We start from the raw sequence: 20,946 nt of genomic DNA, 5'->3' as shown, positions 1-20,946 counted from the left end.
GCTTCCTGGCTGTTCCCTGAGCCTTGGTACTTGGGTTGGGTCTGCAAGGGGGAGTCCTAGCTCGTCCTAGGAGCAGCTCAGGTCAAGGGACATGGTGACTTGGGGTCAGCTACAGTTCTGTGTCCCCTGAAGAAGGTATGTTTGACAAGGCTACAGCAAGGGCGAGAAAGCTAATGGCATACCTGCAGCCTGGCATGTCACAGCACCAGCTGCCCGCCCCAGGTACAGCACTGCCTGGTTCCCCCTGGCCCACATGTGTCCCGTGACTTGACCTTGATGGGTGGTTAAACTTCCCGAGTGGAGTTGCCTGGTAAAGGCTAGAAGAGCATGGACAGGAGACAACATCACTAGGACCTCAGTCGAAGTCACAGGAAAAGCACTGTGCCTCCAGGCAAGATGGCCAAGGCCAAGGAACAGGGGAGACCATGTTCCACCACAGGCAGCAGGAGAGAGCAGAGCTCGTGGGCATCCTAGTGAGGAATGTGCTCCCAGGACACCCCTGGGGCTGCAGCCCTGCAGCAGGACCGGGGTTGCAGTGAGCCTCAGGGGTAGGTGCTGGGTGGGGACCTGTGTGAGCACCCACAGGCCTGGGGCATCCTGACAGTTGTACTCTGCTCACACCTGCTATTCCTGTGCTCTTACGTGCATCCGCCAGGCTGCCCTGCACCCCAGAGGAATAGCACCCCTCCATCTGCCCTGCATCTTTGGAGACCATGTGGTTGGATATCACCAGGACTGTGAGGCACACTGGCTGGGGGCAAGGGAGCTGGCCTCAGCTGGTCCATGTGGACACGGGAACTTCCGATCTCCATAGGCCTCAGTTCTCTAATCTGTAAAGGGGTCTGTGGGTGAAGGGCAGCTTTGGAGTGCTGCCATGCCTTAGCTGTAGCTTGCCCATCCCAGCTGCCCACCTACTCTGCAGCCTCACCTGCTGGGCACACAGGTAAAGCCATCTGCCAGGATGGCCACGTTACAGGTAAAACAAGTGCTTCTCAAGGCTGGCTCCACTGGCCTCCAGACTGATATTCAGAAGCTCAATTCCATCACCCTAACCCTCCTAGCTCCATATACTTTCTGTTTTTTAAGAGAAAATTGCCACATTAGCAAATAACCCGCCCCCCCCGCAAAGATAGATTGAGGCCAGAGTGGGGCAGTGCTGGTGGGCAGTGCTGAGTAAGTGGATGGTGGGTTGGCAGGGGACGGCAGCTGGCATCTTTCTTATCTTGGCTTGGCCCTGTTTATCAGCCCTCTCCTCTTGGGACTCAATTTCCACTTTTTTTTCTTTTTTTTTTTTTAAAGGAGAGAACAGGACTAAGTGCTGAAGGAGCTTTAAAGATAATTCTAACATTTAAAGGAACCACACTTGTGGCTCCAGTGCTTCCAGATCACCAGGAGGGAGGGATAAAGAAAGGAGTGGGGCAGCTGGTAGGAGGAGGGGAGAGGCAGGGAGGCACCCACCGCAGTACAGCCAGGCCCCACTCTCCCTCCACTTTACGGCACCGGGACAGAAGAGCAGACCAGCACTGGGGCCATGAGTGCTGGCCCACGCTGCGTGACGCAGGCCCCTGTGCTCCCATTCAGGCCAGTGCAGACACACACAGTGCTCTCATCTGCCCAGCACTAGCTGTCCAGGATGCCGTGTCTTCTGCCCATTCTCCTTCCTGGGTTGTCGCTGGTGACTCGGATGTAAACCTGCCTTGGTTGTCGGGCCACAGAGGTCTGTCCTCTCTGCTCATGGTGTCTTTAGAGAAGCAGGACTCCACATCTGCAGTGCAGTTGACCCACCAGTCCCCCATTCTGGTCTAAGCTGGTGTTTCCTTTAAGAAATCTTTCCCCGATGAGAAAGGAAGGGAATTCTCCTGCACTCCCTTCTAACATGTCTCAGCTCGCTCTCTCACGTTGACCTTCTTGGTGTATGAGGATGGTTTTGTTTGTTATGAATGTCCACTCTTCCTGGGATGGCCAGCTCTCGGGCATCATTTCTGAGTGATCCCTTTTCTCCTGGGTCTGCACTGAGTGGTTGCATGCAATAGGTCTCCTCACCTGAGGCTCAGATGCTGGGTGCCTGGTCACCGGCTGTGCCTCCTTGCACATGAAGTGCACTCTGGGTTGCCGTGACCCTACAGTAAGACTTGGTGTTTGTGAAGGCAAGTCTCCCTATCCTTCTCATGGATATGCTGATGATTGCTTTTTTCTCTCCCTCTCTTCTGTGGAAACTTATTTTTCTTTTCTTTTACTGATGCATTGTCACTGTACACCGAGCTGGACTCACAGTGCCATTCCTGCTCGTACTTATAACACTCCCCAGCACCTCTCCTCCCTCCCTCCCCAGCCATGTGCTCCACTCTGCTGATCTCCCTTCTGCTGTTATTCCTGACCTATGCTCTTCCATATGTGTGTGTGTGTGTGTGTGTGTGTGTGTGTGTGTTGCTGGGGACTAAACTCAGGGCTTCACACATGCTACACAAGCACTCTACAACTGAGCCACACCCCCACCTTCCATATGAATTTTAAAATGGCATGAAAACAATTTTTTTTGGATCTTGGCTGGAATTATATTGCATTTGTACAGCGATTTGGAAAGAAGTGATATCTTTGCAATTCTTAGTGTTCTAATCCATGAGAATGGTTTGTCTCTCCTTTAGTTAGATCTTTTTGTCCTCTTTGACTTTTAATAAGGCAAGACTTTAAAAGAGTCAACCAGATTCCTCATTGCTCTTCCTCTATATGATTACTTCTACGATTTGACTTTGGGCCTTGGTTTTATATATAGATGTAAGATGGATTTCTTTTTGTTTATCCTGTTTGGATTTGTTGGAGTTCCTAAATGTGAGGATTGGCTTCTTCTACTAACTTGGGAGAATTCTCAGGCCACATCTCGTAGTTGTCCTCTCCACTCTAGTAGCTCCTGGCCTCTACTCACGGGCATGCTCTTCCCCGTCATCTTTCTTCACCAGTGTTTCTAGACTCCCACGCGAACAAGTCATGCGATGGGCTTGGGAAGACAGTGTCTGTTCCTGAGGGCAGGTGGAGGAACTGAGCTAGAGCCTTGCACTCAAGGGCACAGCATAGGAGGTGCTGCTCTGTGTGCCTGCCTGCGGGGAGAGAGAAAGGCGGTAGGAAGACAGCTCCAGCCAGCACTGAAGGCTAATCTGGGCTTCCAGTTCTGTGAGGCAGGACTGCAGCCACCCTCTGGCAGCGGGTGGAGCCGGGGAAGCCTCTGTAGCACTCCTGATCCAGCATCTTGGCAAGAACACAGGCTCAGGGCCCGGGGTGTGGCCATCAGCTGTGTCTCCACAGGATGGGGTGTCGGCTCTTTCCTTTTTTCACCATCAACGAGAGGGTCCTCTCACCCACCTCTCTACAGGGTTCTGGAGGGAGATGATGAACAAACGGGAGGGGAAGCTCTCCACAGCTCTCTGCCCCGAGCTCTGCAGTACACAGACTTTCTGTTCTCCACAGGTCCACAGTAAGTGTTGCCCACCTCAGAGGCACTGTGACAGACGCTGGGATGAAGGCACTTCCACTACATGGTCTGGCTGCACACCAGCCCACGTTTTTCTTTTACTCTGATACACACCTCCACATTCTCCCCACTATATTCCAAATAAAGAGCAAATTCCTTATCAGTCCTGGTGCTGACCACTCCAGAGTGCTCAACACCCTCTATGGCACTGCCCCCCTCTCTGCCAGGGGAATCTCTCAGAGCTTCTTTCAGGTATGAGGCCGACAGTCCTGGGGTGGACCTCCTGGCTGTGCAGGCTCTGGAGAGGACAGATGGCAAATCCTCTGTCATTGCTCACAGGCTGTGGTTTCAAGTTTGCTGCTTTCTTCATCTTTCAATTGATGGGGATGCCAAGCAAGGGAGTGGTCTGGAAACTCCAAGGCTAGATATAAAGGTGCATGCCTGAGGGTGCTTCTAAGTTCACCCGAGGGCCCCTGACTTCTGACCATCTGGCCTTGTGGTGGTCTAAACAATATGCACTCAGTAGAAACTGCCTGGAGCTTGGGCCTTCTTCTAGCTGGTGATTTGTGCTCCACACTCCACGGGGATGCTGGGCAGCGAGAGTTCAAGTCTGCCATCATGACGGTACAGAGCTGACCCTGGGCTGTGCTGTGGCTAAACCAGGAGACTCGGCAGGTTGTGCTTTAGGTGCAATTTCTACTTATGAGGGCTTATCGGGACACAGCCCTATTGTAAGTCAAGCATGTGTGCAGTTTCTCTAAGAGGAAAGCAAGCCTTTCCTGGAGTTCACTGCACCACTGTAAGTAAAATGACAGAAACAGGAGGAAGCAAGCCTTGAAGCCCACCCGGTCTCCATGTCTGTCCAGGGTCTGCGTGCCCTCTTTCCTGTTCCATGCCCAAATACTGGTGCTGTTTCCCTTCCGTGAATCTGGACCACACCTGACCTGATCCTAGCAGGACACCATGGTACATGGACAGTTTTCCCAAGGCTGCTGACCGCCATCCTGGGGAACTTGGGGGTGTTGAACCAAGTCCTCCCCCTGCTCAGCAGCACTCTGTGCCTCTTCATGATGCCTGAGCCTCCAGAGCTCCAGGAGCGGCCAGGGGTTTGGGTGAACAACGCAGGGGGTGTGTGGAGGGCAGCAGGGAGCTGTGGGGTGGGCCAGTGTTCAGGATTATTAAATAAGGGTCCACTTAAGAGCACCTAAAAGCATTGTCTGAAACCAGCACAGGACATGCGAATGTTCTGGGTCTAGACAAAGCACTCAGTGGCCAGGAGCAGACCTTACGAGGTCCACATGTCTGAACTGGACATGCACAGCCAGACAGGAAGTCAAGCTGCCAAAAGAGACTGCAGGACCCAAGTGCCGTGGGCATGCACTTTGTATTCAGTCACACTGTGAAATAAGTCAGTTAGCTTGTCCTGTACTCATATTTTCCTTCTAAGAAACTGAAGCCTTAAAATTCCTACAAGCACGCACGAAGCTCAGGTACATGCACGTCTGGAGCCACCATCACCTGTGTCACTAAGCAATCGTCCTGCCTTTGCTTTCTGTGGGTTATCCAAGTGGTTGCCCAAGACTTCATTTCATGTGCCTGCAAGAAAGGCACTTGGGAATACCCCACTCTGCTTGCAAGTCACATGACACTGCTACAGAGAACAGAATGACTTCCACAGAAAGCCATCTCAGGACAAATGACCAAGGCCTAGTCCATTCGGGCTATTCCAACCAAAGACCTTAGACTGGATAATCTGCAGATAGCATAACTTACTGCTCACAGTTAACGGGCCTGGAAGCCTAGGATCAAATGCCATGGGCTCTGAGTCTAGTGAGGGCCCCTGTCTACTTCCAAGGTGGTGCCCTGAGTGCCATGTTCTCATGTGAAAGGGACAGAGGGGAGGCAAATCCTCCTTCCCTTGTTTCGTGTGTGTGTGTTACTGAGGATTGAGCCACTGGTGCTTTACCACAGAGCCACAATCCCTAACCCTTTTAAATTTATATTGAGACAGAACCTCACTAAGTCGATGAGGCTGGCCTGGGACTTGGGATCCTCCTGGCTTGGCTTCCCAGTCACCGGGATCACAGGCACCACCACCACATCCACACCTGAGGCGTCCTTTTAAGAGCACTAATTCCACTCACGAGGCTCAGGCCTTGCACGTTTCTCCCCTTGCAGAGGCACCTTCTGAGGCCATCACTGTCACAATTAGGTCTCCACATATGAACTCTGGAAGGACACATTCAAACCACAGCACCAAGTACTTCAAATCTCACCACACCGAAGAGGCGATTGCATAATAGTTATTCATTAGCTTAAACTAATCTGAAACAATTTGTAAACTACCTACTGGAGAGGTACTGAGGAAAGCCACGTGGGGAAGAGCAAAACCACCACTCAAAACAGATCAGCCAACCAAACCAATCGAAATCTCACTCCCACACACACGCCTAAGCCGCAACCTCTGCAAATCTCAGTCCAGAAATACCTGTACCTTCTCTAAAAGATCAGTGCGAGCTTTGGACTCTTGCCTGAAGGAAACCCACCAGCTTGCCAAATGGTCCCTGCAGGTCAGGAGGTCTGATTCTGAAACTACCATCTGGTGTAAAGACAGACAACACTCAACCTCTTCAGCCAGACTCTGCTGTCTGTGGCTCTAGGTTTGACAGCCAGACTTTGGCATCTGTGTCTGCACACATGCATTTCAGGAAGACTGGCCATCCTGGAAGCCAAGCCCTGGCCCCACCTGCCCCCTTCACTTCAAGTGCTCTACAGTGGCCATGGGCCACAGTGAGGCAGCCTCTCTGGGCATAGGAGTGCACATGCTCTGCTTATGTGGCACTGACAGCTAAGTGCAGGCCGAGGGAAGAAGGGATGTGGCAGTGGATGCAAGGTGGCCCACGGCCTCAGCCTCCAGGGTGGCCACAGACAGATGTGTCCACAGTTGACCAGTCATAGCAGTATCAGTCACGTCTAAAACCAGGAGCCAATATACATGCCTGAGTGTGACTGCAGGTGGGAAGGACCCCTCTTATCCTTGTTTCTCCATCATTGACTTGTGTGTGCTTCATTTAAAGGAAAAATAAAACCCAGTAGTATTCATCTTTCACCCAATAGAAATTTTCCTGCAATGATAGTGAATTGCCTCTATTTCAAATTCTTTAGTGGTAGTTAATTTTAAAAAAGTCTCCCCTGTCCTGCCTTCAGCTCTTATCCAGTTGAGCTTCTGCTTCCTGCTCAACTCAAATGCAAGGATCTGCAGAGGACTGATGGGCACCACAGGCTCAGTGGGCCCGGCCCTGCCTGATGGCTGCCTAGCTCTGGGGCTGAGTGGAGATCGCACAGACTGCTGCAGCCTCAGAATTAACTTGCACACACAGAGGAGCCTACCTGGCTGCCTTTCTCCTGTTTTCCCCACTCCCCCTCATTTCTGTTTTCTAGCACAGACCCACTGACTGGTATCTCTAAGGCCTTCTCAAGAACACCCTCTGCTCATGGTTGTGGCCCTTTTCCTCTGGGCCCCTAAAGGCTGTAGCCCCACTGCTCTAGTGCCACTGTGGTCCCCTCTGCACCCAGATCTCTGCACATTTAGACTGTCCTGTGACCAGGAGATACCCGAGCAGACCCTGGTCGAGGAGCAGCACGACAGGCTCAGCTTGAGTGGCTCAGCTAGGAGCCCAGGCGCCAGAGCTACCATGTGGCATCTGTCTAACTCCAGGAGGAAACGAGGGCTTGCTGGCTTTTGACACTGGGGTCTGTGCATGGTGCACTCTAAGCTTCAGCCTGGGCTCCGGAGGGGACTGTTCTGCTCCAGCAGGCACTCAGGTGCCGTTTCCAAGGTACCTGAGAAGACCCATCTTGAAAACATCGCCTAACTCCTTAGGTGCACCTAGAACACTGCGCCCACACTTGCTGCAGAAGGTGAGCAGGCACCCTGCCATCAGGGCAGGTGGCTCCTGCAGGGTGGGGGCCACCGCAGCCACCTCAGTGTGCGTGTGTGGGAGGGAGCCCTGGACTGTAGCAGTCAGCGGACACAATCTGCCATCAGGCCAAGTCCTCAGCACAAGCAGAATGAGTGCCAAGAGGTCAAAAGGTTATTCGAGGTCATGTGGATACAACACGGGTCAGGAGCACTGAGAAAACTGGTTAATATTATTATGTAATATTAATATTAGTAGCAACTAACAGCGGCATGCAGGTGGGCACACAACAGAAAGAATAGAAGGGCGGAAGGTAGACAAAGTGAAGACTCACATCCGGGTGGGGGATGGCGTACTGTCCCTGGATCGTGTAGGCCTGGAGAAAGAGAGAGAGACCTTCAGCTTATATCGTGGCAGACCTCGGCCTTCCACACCCTGGCAACCCTCCCCTGCACAACAAGAACCCTCTGGTGACAGCCTCTCCCTCAGTGTGCTCCTCTACCTGCTCCTGTTTGCTCAGGACAAAGGCCACTCTTCTCAGGGAAGGAGGCCTGAGCCACCACCAGAGGAGGAGGCCAGGGCGGGCCAGGGAGCTGCACCCCTCCCTGAGCGGCCACACCAGCAGGAGGCAGGGGACAGCGGAGCTCACCCCTTTTCCTAAAAGAAAGCCCTGAGGGTGATTTGCTTGACCCAAGTGAGAGGTCCATTAATAGTAATCAACCCTCAGAGTAGGTAGTTGGGGAAATATTTGCCCCGAAGACATCCAAACAGGAAAAGGAAGCTTTAAAAGATGACCCAAACCTGCAAAAGCCAGATGGAGGAGATCTAATTTGGCCCAGTTGGTTCTTCCCATCAAATCTACAGTTGCATCCCGAAAGGGGGGCTTTCCTCCCAGAGTGTCTATGGGACCCTGGGACTCGTTTTCACGATCTCCTTGCCTGAGCTCTGTGACTGAGCCAGCTCAGCAACCATCCACTCTGAGGGCCTGCCCACCTCACCCTGATGCCCCAGTGATGGCAGAGCCCCCGTGGTCCCTTCAGCCCAGATGCCTCCTGTGATTCAGAAGCTCCTGGCCAGATCATGTAGGAGCCACGGAGTCAAGGGAGAGCAGGCGCACAGAAGGTGGACCTGGCTTTGCTGGGGGGCCACCAGGCCTGGTGGAAGCACAGAGTGAGGATGTGGTTTCTGGCACCTGGATGTGTGGGGCCCCCATCCCAATAGGACATGTGTTGTCCACTTGTGTCTACACTCAGGGTCGCTGATGTCTGAGAGGAAGACCTCAGGGGAGACCACACGTCACTTCTCTGGACCCTAGGCCCTCCCACAGGTTTCTAATCTGTCCAGAGTTTTCATCAACAACCCATCCCAGGAGTTCAAGGTCAATCTACCACCCAACAGGGACCCAGCCGCAGTCCAGCTCTGAAACAGATTCAGGCCCAGTGGAGCAAGGTGCTGGCTGGGACAGCCCCACTGTGCTGATGGAGGGAGTAGAGGAATCTTACCAGATACAGCGATGTTCTAGGAAAGGAGCAGGGCTTGGAGACCCAGCCTCAGGTTCTGCAAAGTTGCTGCCAGGGACGTGCTCCAATGTGTTAGCTACAATAGGGACCTCTGCAGTACCCATGGGCCAGGCCCTGGGACACAGGGGGTTGTTCTCTCTGGGCCCACAGGTCTGAGCTGAGTTGTGAGTGAGTGCTGCTTAGGTCACTGCTCATTGTGGACCGTCTCACACCTGCCTGTTCCCCGTAGGCTCTGCCTGAGGGTGCCCAGGTGATGCCTGCAGTGACAGCTGTGTGGACAGTGCTGCCGAGCACCCTTGCCTGTGGCATCGTCACTCCCCCGCTCAAGGGGAGGAGTGCCAGGCTCCCTCCTCTGTGTCTGTCATGCATGCTACTCTTGGGCATGTGGGGGCTTGAGTCCTGGAGAGCTTGGGTCGTGGCCTAAGCAGATACTTCTGAGTTCTGCTATACCTCACTTCTCAGTTTGCATTTTGGATCCTTTCCTGGGTGACCTGCACTCAGAAGTGACTCCTGTGTGACTATCCACATGTCACAATCAAGGCCATCACTGACCACACTGTTCCAAGGGCACAATGGTGGGCCCTACAAATGCCATGGCACCGTGACCTGGAGGGCACATGGCAATGACTGGAGGGGTGGTGCATCTGCCTGTTTCACAGGCAGATGGGGTCCCCCTGTGGTGGCTTTGCCACCAGAGCTCATGTCATCTGGCTCTGCAGACGTGTCTGTATAAAGGCACCTCCCTTGGAGTGAACAAACCCCACATTTCACTGCAGATGCCATGAAGGGTTTGCTTCAACACTGGGGGAGTCCCCAGGGTCTGCTGACGCCAACCTCCATGAACTCATGGGAGTGTGCGGTGGAGCTGGAGTGAGGAGGTGCTGCATGGCGTGTGCTCCACCAGGGCAGCCTGCAGCCCTTCACCATGCAGGGCCTGGCTTTCTGACCTGCAGTAGGGCATGGGCCACATGCTGGGGCTACGTGAGGATGGTGTGCACAGGAGGGCTCCCTGCCAACAGAGGGGCAGACCAGAGGCATGAGACAGGTGGGGTGGGGGCAAGCCTAAGGATGCACCATGTGTCTGGCCAAAGGAATGGAAATGCAGGCTCCCTGTCCCTTCCTCTACCATGGGCCAGTTGCAGGATCTGATAAGATTTCTCCACACCAATGAGAAAGACATGAGGAAACATTTTCCTTGTCCTCCTTCTTTTTAGATGATAAACTCCCATGCCCACTCCACACCGGCTGGACCACCTGTGGGGACATCTCTCTCTCAACTCTCCCTTGAACAAAGACAGACATCGCGGCCGGCTGGACACAGAGCTCTTCCAGGTCAACCCCAGCTGGACGTGTGCAAATCATCTGTGTGGATGGGCAGTATGGCCTGAGGTGGCCACAAAGGAGGAAGCCGGGGCATGGCCCTTCTCCTGCTTCTTCTCCAAGGGTCTGGCCCAGCCAGAGCACACAGTTCCTCTCTACCCCATCCTTCCAGGTTTCTTCTCCAGGAAAACAGGGGTGGGGGGCTAAAATGTGCAAGATCTGGGCTGTCAATGTGGGTGCTCTGTGATTTGAGGACACCTGCTAGGGCAGGTGTTAGGGTGGGGGTGTCAGGGCCAGCAGGGCCAGGGCTGCCTGGCCTGCAGCTGCTCCTCCCTCCTCTCGTGTTTGCATAGCTCCTACTTGGAGTGCGCTGTGGGGTCTGGGGACCCTAGTTCTCACAGCCCCTGTTGCCTCCAACACGAGCCGTAAGTTGCCCAGGTGCCCTTGTCTCTACCCAAGCAGCTCAGTCACATCCAAGAACTAGGTTTGGCAGGTGTGGCCTGGGCAGAGACCTGTGTGCCCTGATGTGAGGGTCCCTCCTGTCTAGGTCAGGGGCCACACTCGGGAGACCTGTCTCCTTGCTCCCACCCGCCAACTGGTGTGGGCCAGGAGAGCTCTGCGTCTGTCCGGTGGGTGGGAGACGTGCACGTGAGAAGGCGAGAAAACCTGAGTGCACTAACGGGCAGCGGCGGGTGCTGCAGTAAAAGGCTGAGGTTGGCAGTGGAGGCCGCGAGCGGGTCGGCTCTTACCTGACCACCTGCAAAAATGACAGGGGTGGAGGCGGGCTTTGGGCGGTAGGGAATGGTGGCACCTTTCGGTGGGGACTAGGAAAAGGGACAGGAGAGGGAGAGAGAGCGTTAGAGAAGCCTGGCAGCTGGCCGTGGGGGCTGCCTTCCCGAGCCCGCCCCTCTGCATAGACCCCAAGCTCCAGACTTGGCCCAGGCAAGGGCTCAGAGGCTGTGGCGGTGCTGGAGGGAGCAGCCCAGGCCAGGGGGCACCATGAGGAGCCGAGCGTCCTCGAAGCACACCAAGGGCAGGGCGGTGCTCCCCATCCTCACGACCACTTCCTCCAGACAGGCTCCTTCCCACCAAGGCCCCCACCCCAACACGACCCTGCCGCCCAGTCCAGCACTGTGTAGTGTGGCGTGCCGGTTATGGGAGGCCAGCAGGGCAGCCACCTGCTCGTGAGACCCTGCTGAGGGCTGCTGGCTGAGGTGGGCTCTGCAGTGTTCGCTCATCCTGCCGCCATCCTTCCTCCTGGGGTGGCCCTCGAGGACCAGAATGTGCATGGCATCCATGAGCTGGGCCTGGCTGTGACTTCACAGGTGGACAGCTAGGCATTCTCTGACAGAAACGCTTGAGTTCTTTGGCAAAAGCTGAGCCTCGCACACAGTGCTGTGGGAACTGCTGTCCAATGCCCCCAGGGCTTTCCTGGTCCAGTCAGTAGAGATGGTCACAGGAAACTCATAAACATCTAATGTTGCCATTAGAAAAACACCATTTTATTACGTAGATGCCAAATGAAGTATTCCACAATCAGGATGAGGTTTGCTATAGTTTTCCTTGGTTATTCTGTGTCCAAAGTATAGGATTCTTATCTTCGGTGAAGGACATTCTTAAACACCATAACCTTCCCCAGCCCTCTTCACCTGGTCAGGAGTGGTCAGCCACTACCTGGCCCCACTCCCTGTCCCCTGGGAGCAGGTCCGAGGGATGGGCCAGGAGGCACTGAGGGCTACAGGCTGTTGCAGCACAGGGAGGCTGGGAATAGCCTGCCCTGTGGGTGTTTTGGGGCCACAGACCACTCAAGGGCCAGCGGCACTCCAGGCCTGTTGGGTGTGACCTTTGAGCACACAATGGAGGACCCACCCCTCAGGGTGGGTGCAGTGTCCATGGTAGCACAGGTCTTGCTGGGTGAGAGTGTTGTGGTGGGGATGGTGCAGAGTGGGCGTGAGCAGGCCCAGGCTGGGTCTGGGTCCAGCAATAGGGAAGCCCATCTTCTGTGTTCGTGGGGTACTGACCAAATGCCTCCAAGTGCCTCCATGCAGACCAGGGCTCGCTTCAGGCCAAGGCTTCGTAGTCAGACTCAGGGTTGGTTGTAGAAGAATCATGCTGGAGGGTCAGAGTTGACCTCTGTACTGTACCACTGCTGCCCTGCCCCTGGCCGACCTCCTCAGCCTCTCAGCCCCAACAAGGAAGGCCAGGGCCTCAGCCCAGAGCTCCACTCCCTGCCCTGTTCTGCAGTACTGCATGACTGTAACTCCCAATGCCCTTCTCACCACAGAGGAGAGACTCTCTAGCAGCCGATGTTCCTCAGGAGGGGCCAAGCACACAGACCTTTCCTTGATGGGCACAGAAGTGCAGGTGGCCCACTGTTGTGACACCTGTGTTATCTGCAGGCCCCACGCAGGCTCATCTGTCATGGGACAGCCCTTTCTTTTGCAATTTTAGGAGTGCAAGGCATACCCCATGCGCAAGCCCCAAAGTCCTCTGATTGACAAGGAGGGCCTCAAACCATCCTTTGCTTTTATTTCCAACTATACTGCTTCTGTGGGTGATGCACCCTCCTCTCCTGGGAAGAACGGCTCCCAACCTTCTGCCAGCCACAGGATGTGAAGAATAGGTGTCTTGTTAGGCCAACATCCATCTTCTGTTTGTACCTGCAACTTCCCTGTCTCCCATGTCACACCATCAGGAGGAGACAAGATGGTTCTCACACTCAGCCTGGGGCACCGACATACCATAGCCCATGGCCCTACCTGCCTCTGAGGGGGCCGGTGTCTTCCCACCACCACCGGCAGGCAATCAGCTGGAGGAATTTGACAAGACCATACACTTTGTCCTAAGAGCTGGGCACCATCCCTGACCAGGGACGTAGGAGGCAGGGTCATTGGCTGCCACTCCGAGGGTGCCACTTGCAGGCCTATTTGGTGAGCCTCGGGTTTCCAGTTACTCAGACCAGCAACACTCTGTAACCCTGACCAGCGTGTGGGGGAAATTCACAATAATATTTTGAAAAATGTTTTAGACGTCTCAAAATATCATACCTCATGAAAATAAAATCATGAGAAATTTTAGAATTAAACATGGGGTTTGAGGCTGGGTATGGTGGTGCATGCCTGTAATTCCAACTACTCCAGAGGCAGGAGGATATCAAGTTTGACGCCAGCCTGGGCAAATCAATGAGACCTTATCTCAAAATAAAAAGGCTGGGGATGTAGCTCAGTGGAAGCACACCCCTGGGTTTAATCTCCAGTGCTGAAAAACAAGCAAAAAAAAGAAACACGGAGTCGGAGCGCAGAGCCAAATATGAAAAGGGACAGAGCTGGTGGCCGTCTAGCAAGGCTATGGCTGCTGGGGGACCCCAGCCCCAGCCAGGTGCGATGTGGACGCACAGCCTGGCCACGGGAGGGGGACGGAGGGGAAGCCAGCCGCCTGTGAGGCAGGAGGACCTTTCTTCTGGGGTGGGCTTGCTGCAGTCGCTTCAGTAAAGACAAGCAGCTACTGACAGTGCCGTGAATTTGGCTTCATTTTGGCTTTGACTGGAATTTGATTCTTGGGTTCTTTCCTCCTTGTCTGTTGTGACTCCTCTGCTTTGTTTTATCCTTCTGTCCCCTCATCTCTATCTCCACGCTGGGCACTTTGTGTGTTCATCCTGAGTCTGCCCTGTTGGCCTCAGAGGCAGTTCTTGGTGCCATCTGCAGACCTGGGGGACACGGAAGCTTCCGGCCCCACCCTGCAACCCTCCCTCCCCCCTCACCTCCACCACACTGGCCTCCACAAGGTCAGCCCCTCCAGGGCGGGCTCTCTCTAGCCTCAAACCCTCTCACCAGGACAAAGCTGTCCAGCTCCAAAGTGAGAGAAGTGTGCTTCTTCCTGTGCTGTCTCTGAGCTGACAAAGGCGGCACTGATGCTCCAGGCAGAGGGGGTGTTGGGGGGCAAGGGCAGACCCCAGCCGCCCTCCCCAGGGAACTGAAGCCTGGGAAGCTGGGTCTAGGGACTTCCAGATCCTCGTGTCATGCCCCAACCAACCGTGGGAGTCCTCAGCATCAAGGAGGTGCCTGGGCGCTGCCAGGACGCAAAGTGAACCCAGCGCTGAACGCAGAGAGGGTGGGCTGGTGACGTGACTGTACCTCCAGCATGACCACACAGATCTGCTTGACGCACTGTATAATGGCATCTGGCGTCCCTGAAATGGTCACTGCCCGCTCCGTGGAGTTGGGCAGCATGTCCCCGGCCACCTGGACTTGGGCACCTGTGGACTGGAGAAAAGGGACATTGGAAGTGGACAGTAGAAAAGGAGGGTGGTACTGTGCACAGGATACGTGGTATCTCCAGAATCTTGGGGATACTGAGGGCAGTCTACACAACGGACAGCCCTTCACTTGACACAGGGCCTGGCTGGCCATGCTGCACAGGACCACAGTGTTGCCCCCTATGTCCCCTCCCTCCACCCCTGCCTGGACACCCAGCCTCTGCAGTCTCCTCTGGGAGCACATGGCCCTCAGGCAGGAGGCCATGCCCCTGGGAGGGCATGGAGTTTGCAGGAGATGGACTGCTCTCTCCTCACCCAGAACCCCATCTCCTCCAGAGTCCAGGTCGCTTGGGGACCTCCTGGGGAGGGGTCAAGTGGGTGGCTGCCTCCCATGTCAGGGGAGGCTCAGCTTTCCCTGGGGACTGGAGACCCTTCCTAACCACCAGTAGGGCTGCTCCCTACACGAGGTCACTGTGTGGGTCCCCCACACTCCACTTTTCATTAGTTCATTGGACTGACTGTCCCTGTTGCATGTAAGTGTCAGGCTATCAGAATCTGCAACAGCTAGCGCCAGTGATGGCAGGCTGCATAGGGGACATGCAGAGAGATGGTGGGGAAGGTCTTGGTACCTCCCTTATCTCCTTGATCTTGGAGCCGCCTTTGCCAATTAGGGACCCGCACTGGCTGGCTGGGACCACCAGCCTCAGCGTCACTGGGGGCTTGCTGGTAGCAGGGCTGTTGCTCATGGAGTTGATGATGTCCTAGGGAGGAAAAGATGCATGTTGGCACCACATCAGTGAGTACAGCTACATGGCTGGGATACTGAGAGGAGTGTACACAGCATCTGTGCCCTGCACCAGCCCCATGCACTTTGCAGGGCCCATGGATCCCTCCCTGACGGGGAAGGGACACAGAGGACAGGATGGGTGGTCTCCAAGCTGCAGAAGACCTCAGGGAGGGCACACAGATCAAAAGGACACCTGTGGCCGGGTTTGGTGGCACACACCTGTAATCTCAGTGGCTTGGGAGGCTGAGGCAGGAGGATCGCTAGTTCAAAGCCAACCTCAGCAAAAACGAGATGCTAAGCAACTCAGTGAGACCCTGTCTCTAAATAAAATACAAAATAGGGCTGGGGATGTGGCTTAGAGGTTGAGGGCTCCTGAGTTCAATCCCTGGTACAAAAAAAAAAAAAAAAAAAAAGAAAAGAAAAAAAAGAAGAAGAAAAAGAAGTCTGAAGGCCTGGGGGTACCAGGGCTTGCACAGATAGACGTGTGAGGTGGGAGCACTGCAGAGCAGAGACCATCTGGGGTGGGTATGACAAGCATGACTGCCAAGGGTTGGAGGTGTAGGGTGGAAAGTGGCTGTCTGGTGCCCCGCACTGAGGAGAGAGATGAGTCAGAAGGCAAAGGGCAGCAGAGGTGTGATGATGGGTTTGGAGCCGGCCTGCCTGGGTAGCCATTATGTTCAGCTTGTGGTTTTGACACAAAGGAGACATCCAGCTTCTGGTTCAGGCTGGCAACTGACGGGGCAGGCGATACCTCCAGTGTCTGGGTTGTGAAGAAGCAAGGACCTATGGAGACCCAGGCCCCACCACAGTGCGCAGCACGTCCAGAGGGGCTCCCCACGTGCGCTCGCTCTCCACGTGCCCAGCCGTCTCAGGAACGGTCCCTCACAGGGCTCCACCACTTTCCAAGTTATGATTTGTATAACAATTTACTCCCCACCAACTCATGCCTCTCTTCTTTTTGAAAACAATATTAAGTAATGAAAAGTAGCACATGAAATCATTCTAAAGTGACATGTCAGGAGGTGCATGAGGACAAGGAGAGAGGTGTCCCTTTAAAGCAGACCTGCCAGGGCCAGTGGAAAGGGAGCTTCCAAGGGGCTCTCTGCCTGCAAGCTGCACAAGGAAGTCACCAGGAAGTTGCACAGCTCTGTGTGTGTGAAAACCCTGTGACACGTGGGCAAGTCACTCCAGCACTGGAGAGTCTGCTTATAGAGGGAGCAGCTGGGGCACGGGGAGAAGCCAGGACGGAAAGAGAGTCAAAACACAAATGCCTGGGCCAGGTTGTAGGTGCCCGGGGAGCTGGGCCCACCACCTCTGTGGTCCCCAGCACAGGAAGTCAAGGCAGAGCCTTTGCAGTGCTTGGCCAAGGACTGCAGCTTCCCTCATGCTTGCCCTGCTTCCCACTCAGGACCACTGGAAAATATGCACTTGCTCCAATCCATCACTAGGAGGCTCTGCTTCTGTGACCCAGCCCCTGCTCCCAGCAGTGGCCCTACCAGGACACGTGGATTGAAGGCTGCCCTTGCTCAGCACAAGTTGACCTCCTGCACAAGTAAGGGTGGCCGGCCCTCTTGCCATAGCTATCCCTGCACATGTGGCCTCTGCTGCTCCATCCAGGTAGCCTGTTCATCTCCACATGGACCCAGCTCCCACCCAGGTGTGCTTCTCCAGAGGCCCTGTGCCTGCTGTTCCTGCCTGGTGAGCATGACGGAGTTGGCTCTGGGTCTGGGCCCATTCTCAGGCATGGAGCTCCTGGGTTGTGCATTCTCAGCCTGGGGCCTGGTCTGGCAGCTGGTTCCATCTGTTTACCTCCCTGGTGGGTTGAGTCACGCCCGTCCATTCCCCTGCTGGTTTCGGTGTGTTGCTGGTCATGACGAGGAGCCTCAGGGCCAAACACAAGCTGCTGTCGTCCTGGACTAACAACCACATGGACACACCTGGTTCTTAGATGGAGCTCTCCTCCTTTCAACTGTGCTAAGAGCTTATTTGATGTGGAGGGACTGTCCCTCTGGTTCCACTGATGGGGTTGGGGTGGCTGAAGGCATGTGGGCTGCAGTCCTACTTGCTGCCAGCTTCCACAGTCTGTCTAAGCCTCCTCTTCCTGAACCTCACCCACTGAAGCCCTGGTTCCACCCACACCTGCCCATTTGTGGTATCTCTCCACCAAGCATGACTTGGGCCTTTGGTGACCACTCTGGGAACACTAGACTTGAGTATAACGGTCCATTCAAGAGGGATGTTGTAGCTGGGCGTGGCAACTTAGCAAGACCCTAATCAAATTGGTGAGACCTTGTCTCAAAATAAAAATGGGGGGCTGGGGCTGTAGCTCAGTGATAGAGCACTTTCCTAGCACCTGTGAGGCACTGGGTTCAATCCTCAGCACTGCATAAAAATAAATTAAATAAAAGCACTGTGCCCATTTACAGCTGAAAAAAAAATGAATAAATGAATAAATAAATAAAAATGGGCTGGGCTGTAGCTCAGTGGTGGAGTGCCCTGGGTTAAACCCTATATATGGATACCACCTTATAAAAAAAGTGGACAAGGTTTCTCATGCCCAGTGGAGCAGCATTTTTTGGATCAGTGTGAATAGGTCTCCTAATAAAATTCTGATTTAAAAATTGCTTCACTGAAAGATTCTTTGGCTAAAGCAAATAAATAATTTGACAGACCTCAGATGCTATCCAGTAGGTCCTCCCTCCTAGCCCTCTAGCACCTCCTGCCCCGATTCCCATCTTTTCAACACACCCCCCCAACTCCACCTCTGCCTTTTCCCAACAATGCTCCTAGGACCCCTGATGCTGAGTACTTGTAGAATCCCCCAACCAAACTTGTGCCACAGGCAATTTAAACCTGAACCAGAGCTGAATTAAGAGCTATGATGAAGGATTTCTCCAAACCCAGACAAGATCCACAACTAACAGAAGAATTTGGAACTCTCAGGGCACAGGACTCAGGGTTACCTTAGGTAATATCAACTTGACCTTCTCCCCACAAATAAACCCAACGGTCAGAAAAGGTAGCAGGGCAAAGTCTCCTAAAAGCCATGTCCAAACACTTCCAATGGAAATGACTGGAACAACTGTGCCCACAGGGAAAGAAGAGACCCCTGGGTTCTGGGAAGACTGGAAGGCAAGCTCTGACAGCAGTCAGGCTGAGGAGTGAGGGCCTAGGAATCCCTCTCCATCCCATCTGCTCAATAGAGTCAAACCTAATTTGAAAACAGAAATTAGATACAGGGAGTGTGTGTGTGTGTGTGTGTGTGTGTGTGTGTGTGTGTGTGTTGTGATCCTGGAGCTGAAACACAACACCTGGCAGAACATTTAAGAGGGTTCTAGAACAAAATAAGGCAGGACCAAAATGAACTTGTGGCCCTGCAGCTCACACAGGCAGGCGGCCCCCTCACTGCCACCAGCTGTGGACAAGCACATGTGGACACTGAGCAGAGGCATCACTGGGGAAGGAGGATCCTATCCTAGAAAGAAAGCCCCCTTGGTACAGACCAGGGAAGAGCACCAGTTTCCTTCCTGCCCTCCCCTGACCCTGGAGCTGGGTGTGTGGAGGTCTAGGTAGCAGTCTCCCTGGAGCCTGCAGCCCAGGTAGAGTACCACCCTCCCTAGATGCTCCTACAGAGCTGTGGGCCTCAGCTCTGCCCTCACCAGTGCGTCTGCAGAGCAGGGCAGCCACATCTGTGCACCTTCACTGGGCTCAGGTGCTTGGACCGCCGGCCCAGGGGCACTGAAGCACCACCACCTCTTCCTGGTCCTCAAGAGTAAAACCCACAGTTCCCTGTGCTTTAGTTCTGATGTCATATGCAGATGATCTCCTACCTTGTGTAGAAGACAGGAAACCTGGGAAGATTCTGTTTTCTGCCTCTTGGCCTTGGCAGACCCTGTTGGCAACTTGACCAATTTCCTCAGAATTGAAGCTGGAGGTCATTAAGTCGGGTGATGTGGACCCACAAGGAAGCCCTAATCCCCACTGTGACCCTTTAGAGATGGAGTCTCTAATGAGGTTCAATGAGGTCCTAAGAATGAACTCTAGTCCAGTAAGGCTTGGGTCCTGATAACAAGAGGGAGACAGCAAGGATGTGCCCACAGAGAAAAGGACCATGAGAAGGTGGCCATCTGCAATCTGAGGGAAGTGGCCTCGGAACAAACCAAGCACCATGATACTTTGATCTTGGGCTTTCAGCCTCCAAAACAGAAAACAGTGCCTATTGTTTAAGCCACCCAGCTGTGGGACCTGGTTATGGAAGCAGCCAGGGCAGATTAAGAACATCACCAGCCTCATCTCCTTAGAACACAGGGCTCCACCCAGCAAGGTCAGCCAGATGCAGGACTTGTACTCATGAGCACCTGTCAATCACCAGAGAGAAGGCACGCGTTCAGAGGAGCATGACCTTGGGGCTCTCGCCTCTGCTGGAGCCCCATCAACATATTAGGAGGAGAGGGTGCTCAGACACAGCTTTGCTTCCCAGAGCCGTGACTGCACACAGGGAGAACACAGAAGCTGAGGGAAATGCTCTCAGATCATCACACCAGACACACCTCTTAGACTAAGGCTGTACCTCTAGCTAAACCCCTCAAGGATGTGCTTGTGCGCATTCAGAGATGCTGCTGTGAGCTACCAGCACAAGTCCCTAATACTGAAGAGGAAGGAAGGACAGGAGGTGCATGACCCCTTCCCAAGGTGAACTCCAGTACTGTTGCTGGCTGGTGGTGCCTAATGACAAACACAGATGTTAGTGGAGTTGCCTGTGAAACTACTCATGTAGGAGCAGATACATTGGCCACTATGTGAAACCCACATTGGCAGGAAACTGTGAGACAGTGAGGGCATTTGTGGCCACTTGTCACCTGTCAACAACATAGTCCTGGAGGAACGGTGAAAACGAGGCACGGCTGTGGGCCTGGAGCTCTTGGGGTGGCTCACCAGCTTCCTCCCTCCCTGGGCTGAGTGAGGTGTCTCAGTTATGGCATTGTCTGTTTCAGGATGTGTGGAACATTCCTTTCTGAAAAGCTGTAGCTGTTTCCAACCTGGTGTTCGCCCATTTTTACGTGACACGATACATGATTCAGGACACCCACTTGATGGGAACCATTATGAAAACTTACCCTGTCATACCATCCCAATCTTCTGGGAAGCTGGAAAGACCAGTGACAATTCAGATGACCAACACTTTGAGGACTGGGATGTAGCTCAGTGGTACAGCATGTGCTTAGCACGCGCAAGGCCCTGGGTTCAATCCCAGTGCCCAAACAAAACAACAACAACAAAAAAAAAAAAAAAAAAAAAAAAAAAAGCAAATTAAACAAAAACTTCCACAGTCTCTGCTTCCTTAGGCCATGTAGTCCACTCCCTTGGGTTCTGCCACTATTGACTGGTGACTGGAGGGTCCAGGCCTTCAGGGATTCCACCCTGACGTTAGGCTCTGTCCTGCTGCAGGCAGAAATGGCAATGTATGGTAAGGGACCCATACTCCCACCCATCACCAGCAGGGCAAGGCTGCTTCCCAAACACCCTCTTCATGATCTTCCATCAGGAGGGCTTATCTCCTAACAAAAGACCAGAGAGCAGCTGCTCTGGAACCGTACTGGGAGGGGACTTCTACGGCATTGCTGGAAACAAACGCAGCAGACTCCAGGTTGTGGGTTCTGGAGCTCCACAACTTCACC

At 54.0% G+C, this 20,946-nt stretch overlaps 1 protein-coding gene across 3 annotated transcripts in view; it reads right to left on the bottom strand.

The window, feature by feature from the left end:
* Positions 1-20,946, bottom strand: part of PCBP3 (poly(rC) binding protein 3) — a 227,031-nt gene that overhangs the window by 10,178 nt on the left and 195,907 nt on the right. For all 3 annotated transcript variants that reach the window (XM_081301485.1, XM_081301486.1, XM_081301484.1), the window contains 4 exons: positions 15,111-15,242; positions 14,360-14,488; positions 10,907-11,050; positions 7,721-7,762 (listed from right to left, as the gene is read on the bottom strand). In XM_081301485.1, the coding sequence (XP_081157611.1) occupies positions 7,721-7,762; positions 10,907-11,050; positions 14,360-14,488; positions 15,111-15,242 (447 nt within the window). The remainder of the gene's footprint in view (positions 1-7,720; positions 7,763-10,906; positions 11,051-14,359; positions 14,489-15,110; positions 15,243-20,946) is intronic.

The sequence above is a fragment of the Spermophilus citellus genome, assembly GCF_964194105.1.
Source record: "Spermophilus citellus genome assembly, chromosome: 7".
NCBI lineage: Eukaryota > Metazoa > Chordata > Mammalia > Rodentia > Sciuridae > Spermophilus > Spermophilus citellus.
Note: the sequence above shows the minus strand (reverse complement) of the source record. Positions and strands in the feature narration are given on the sequence as shown.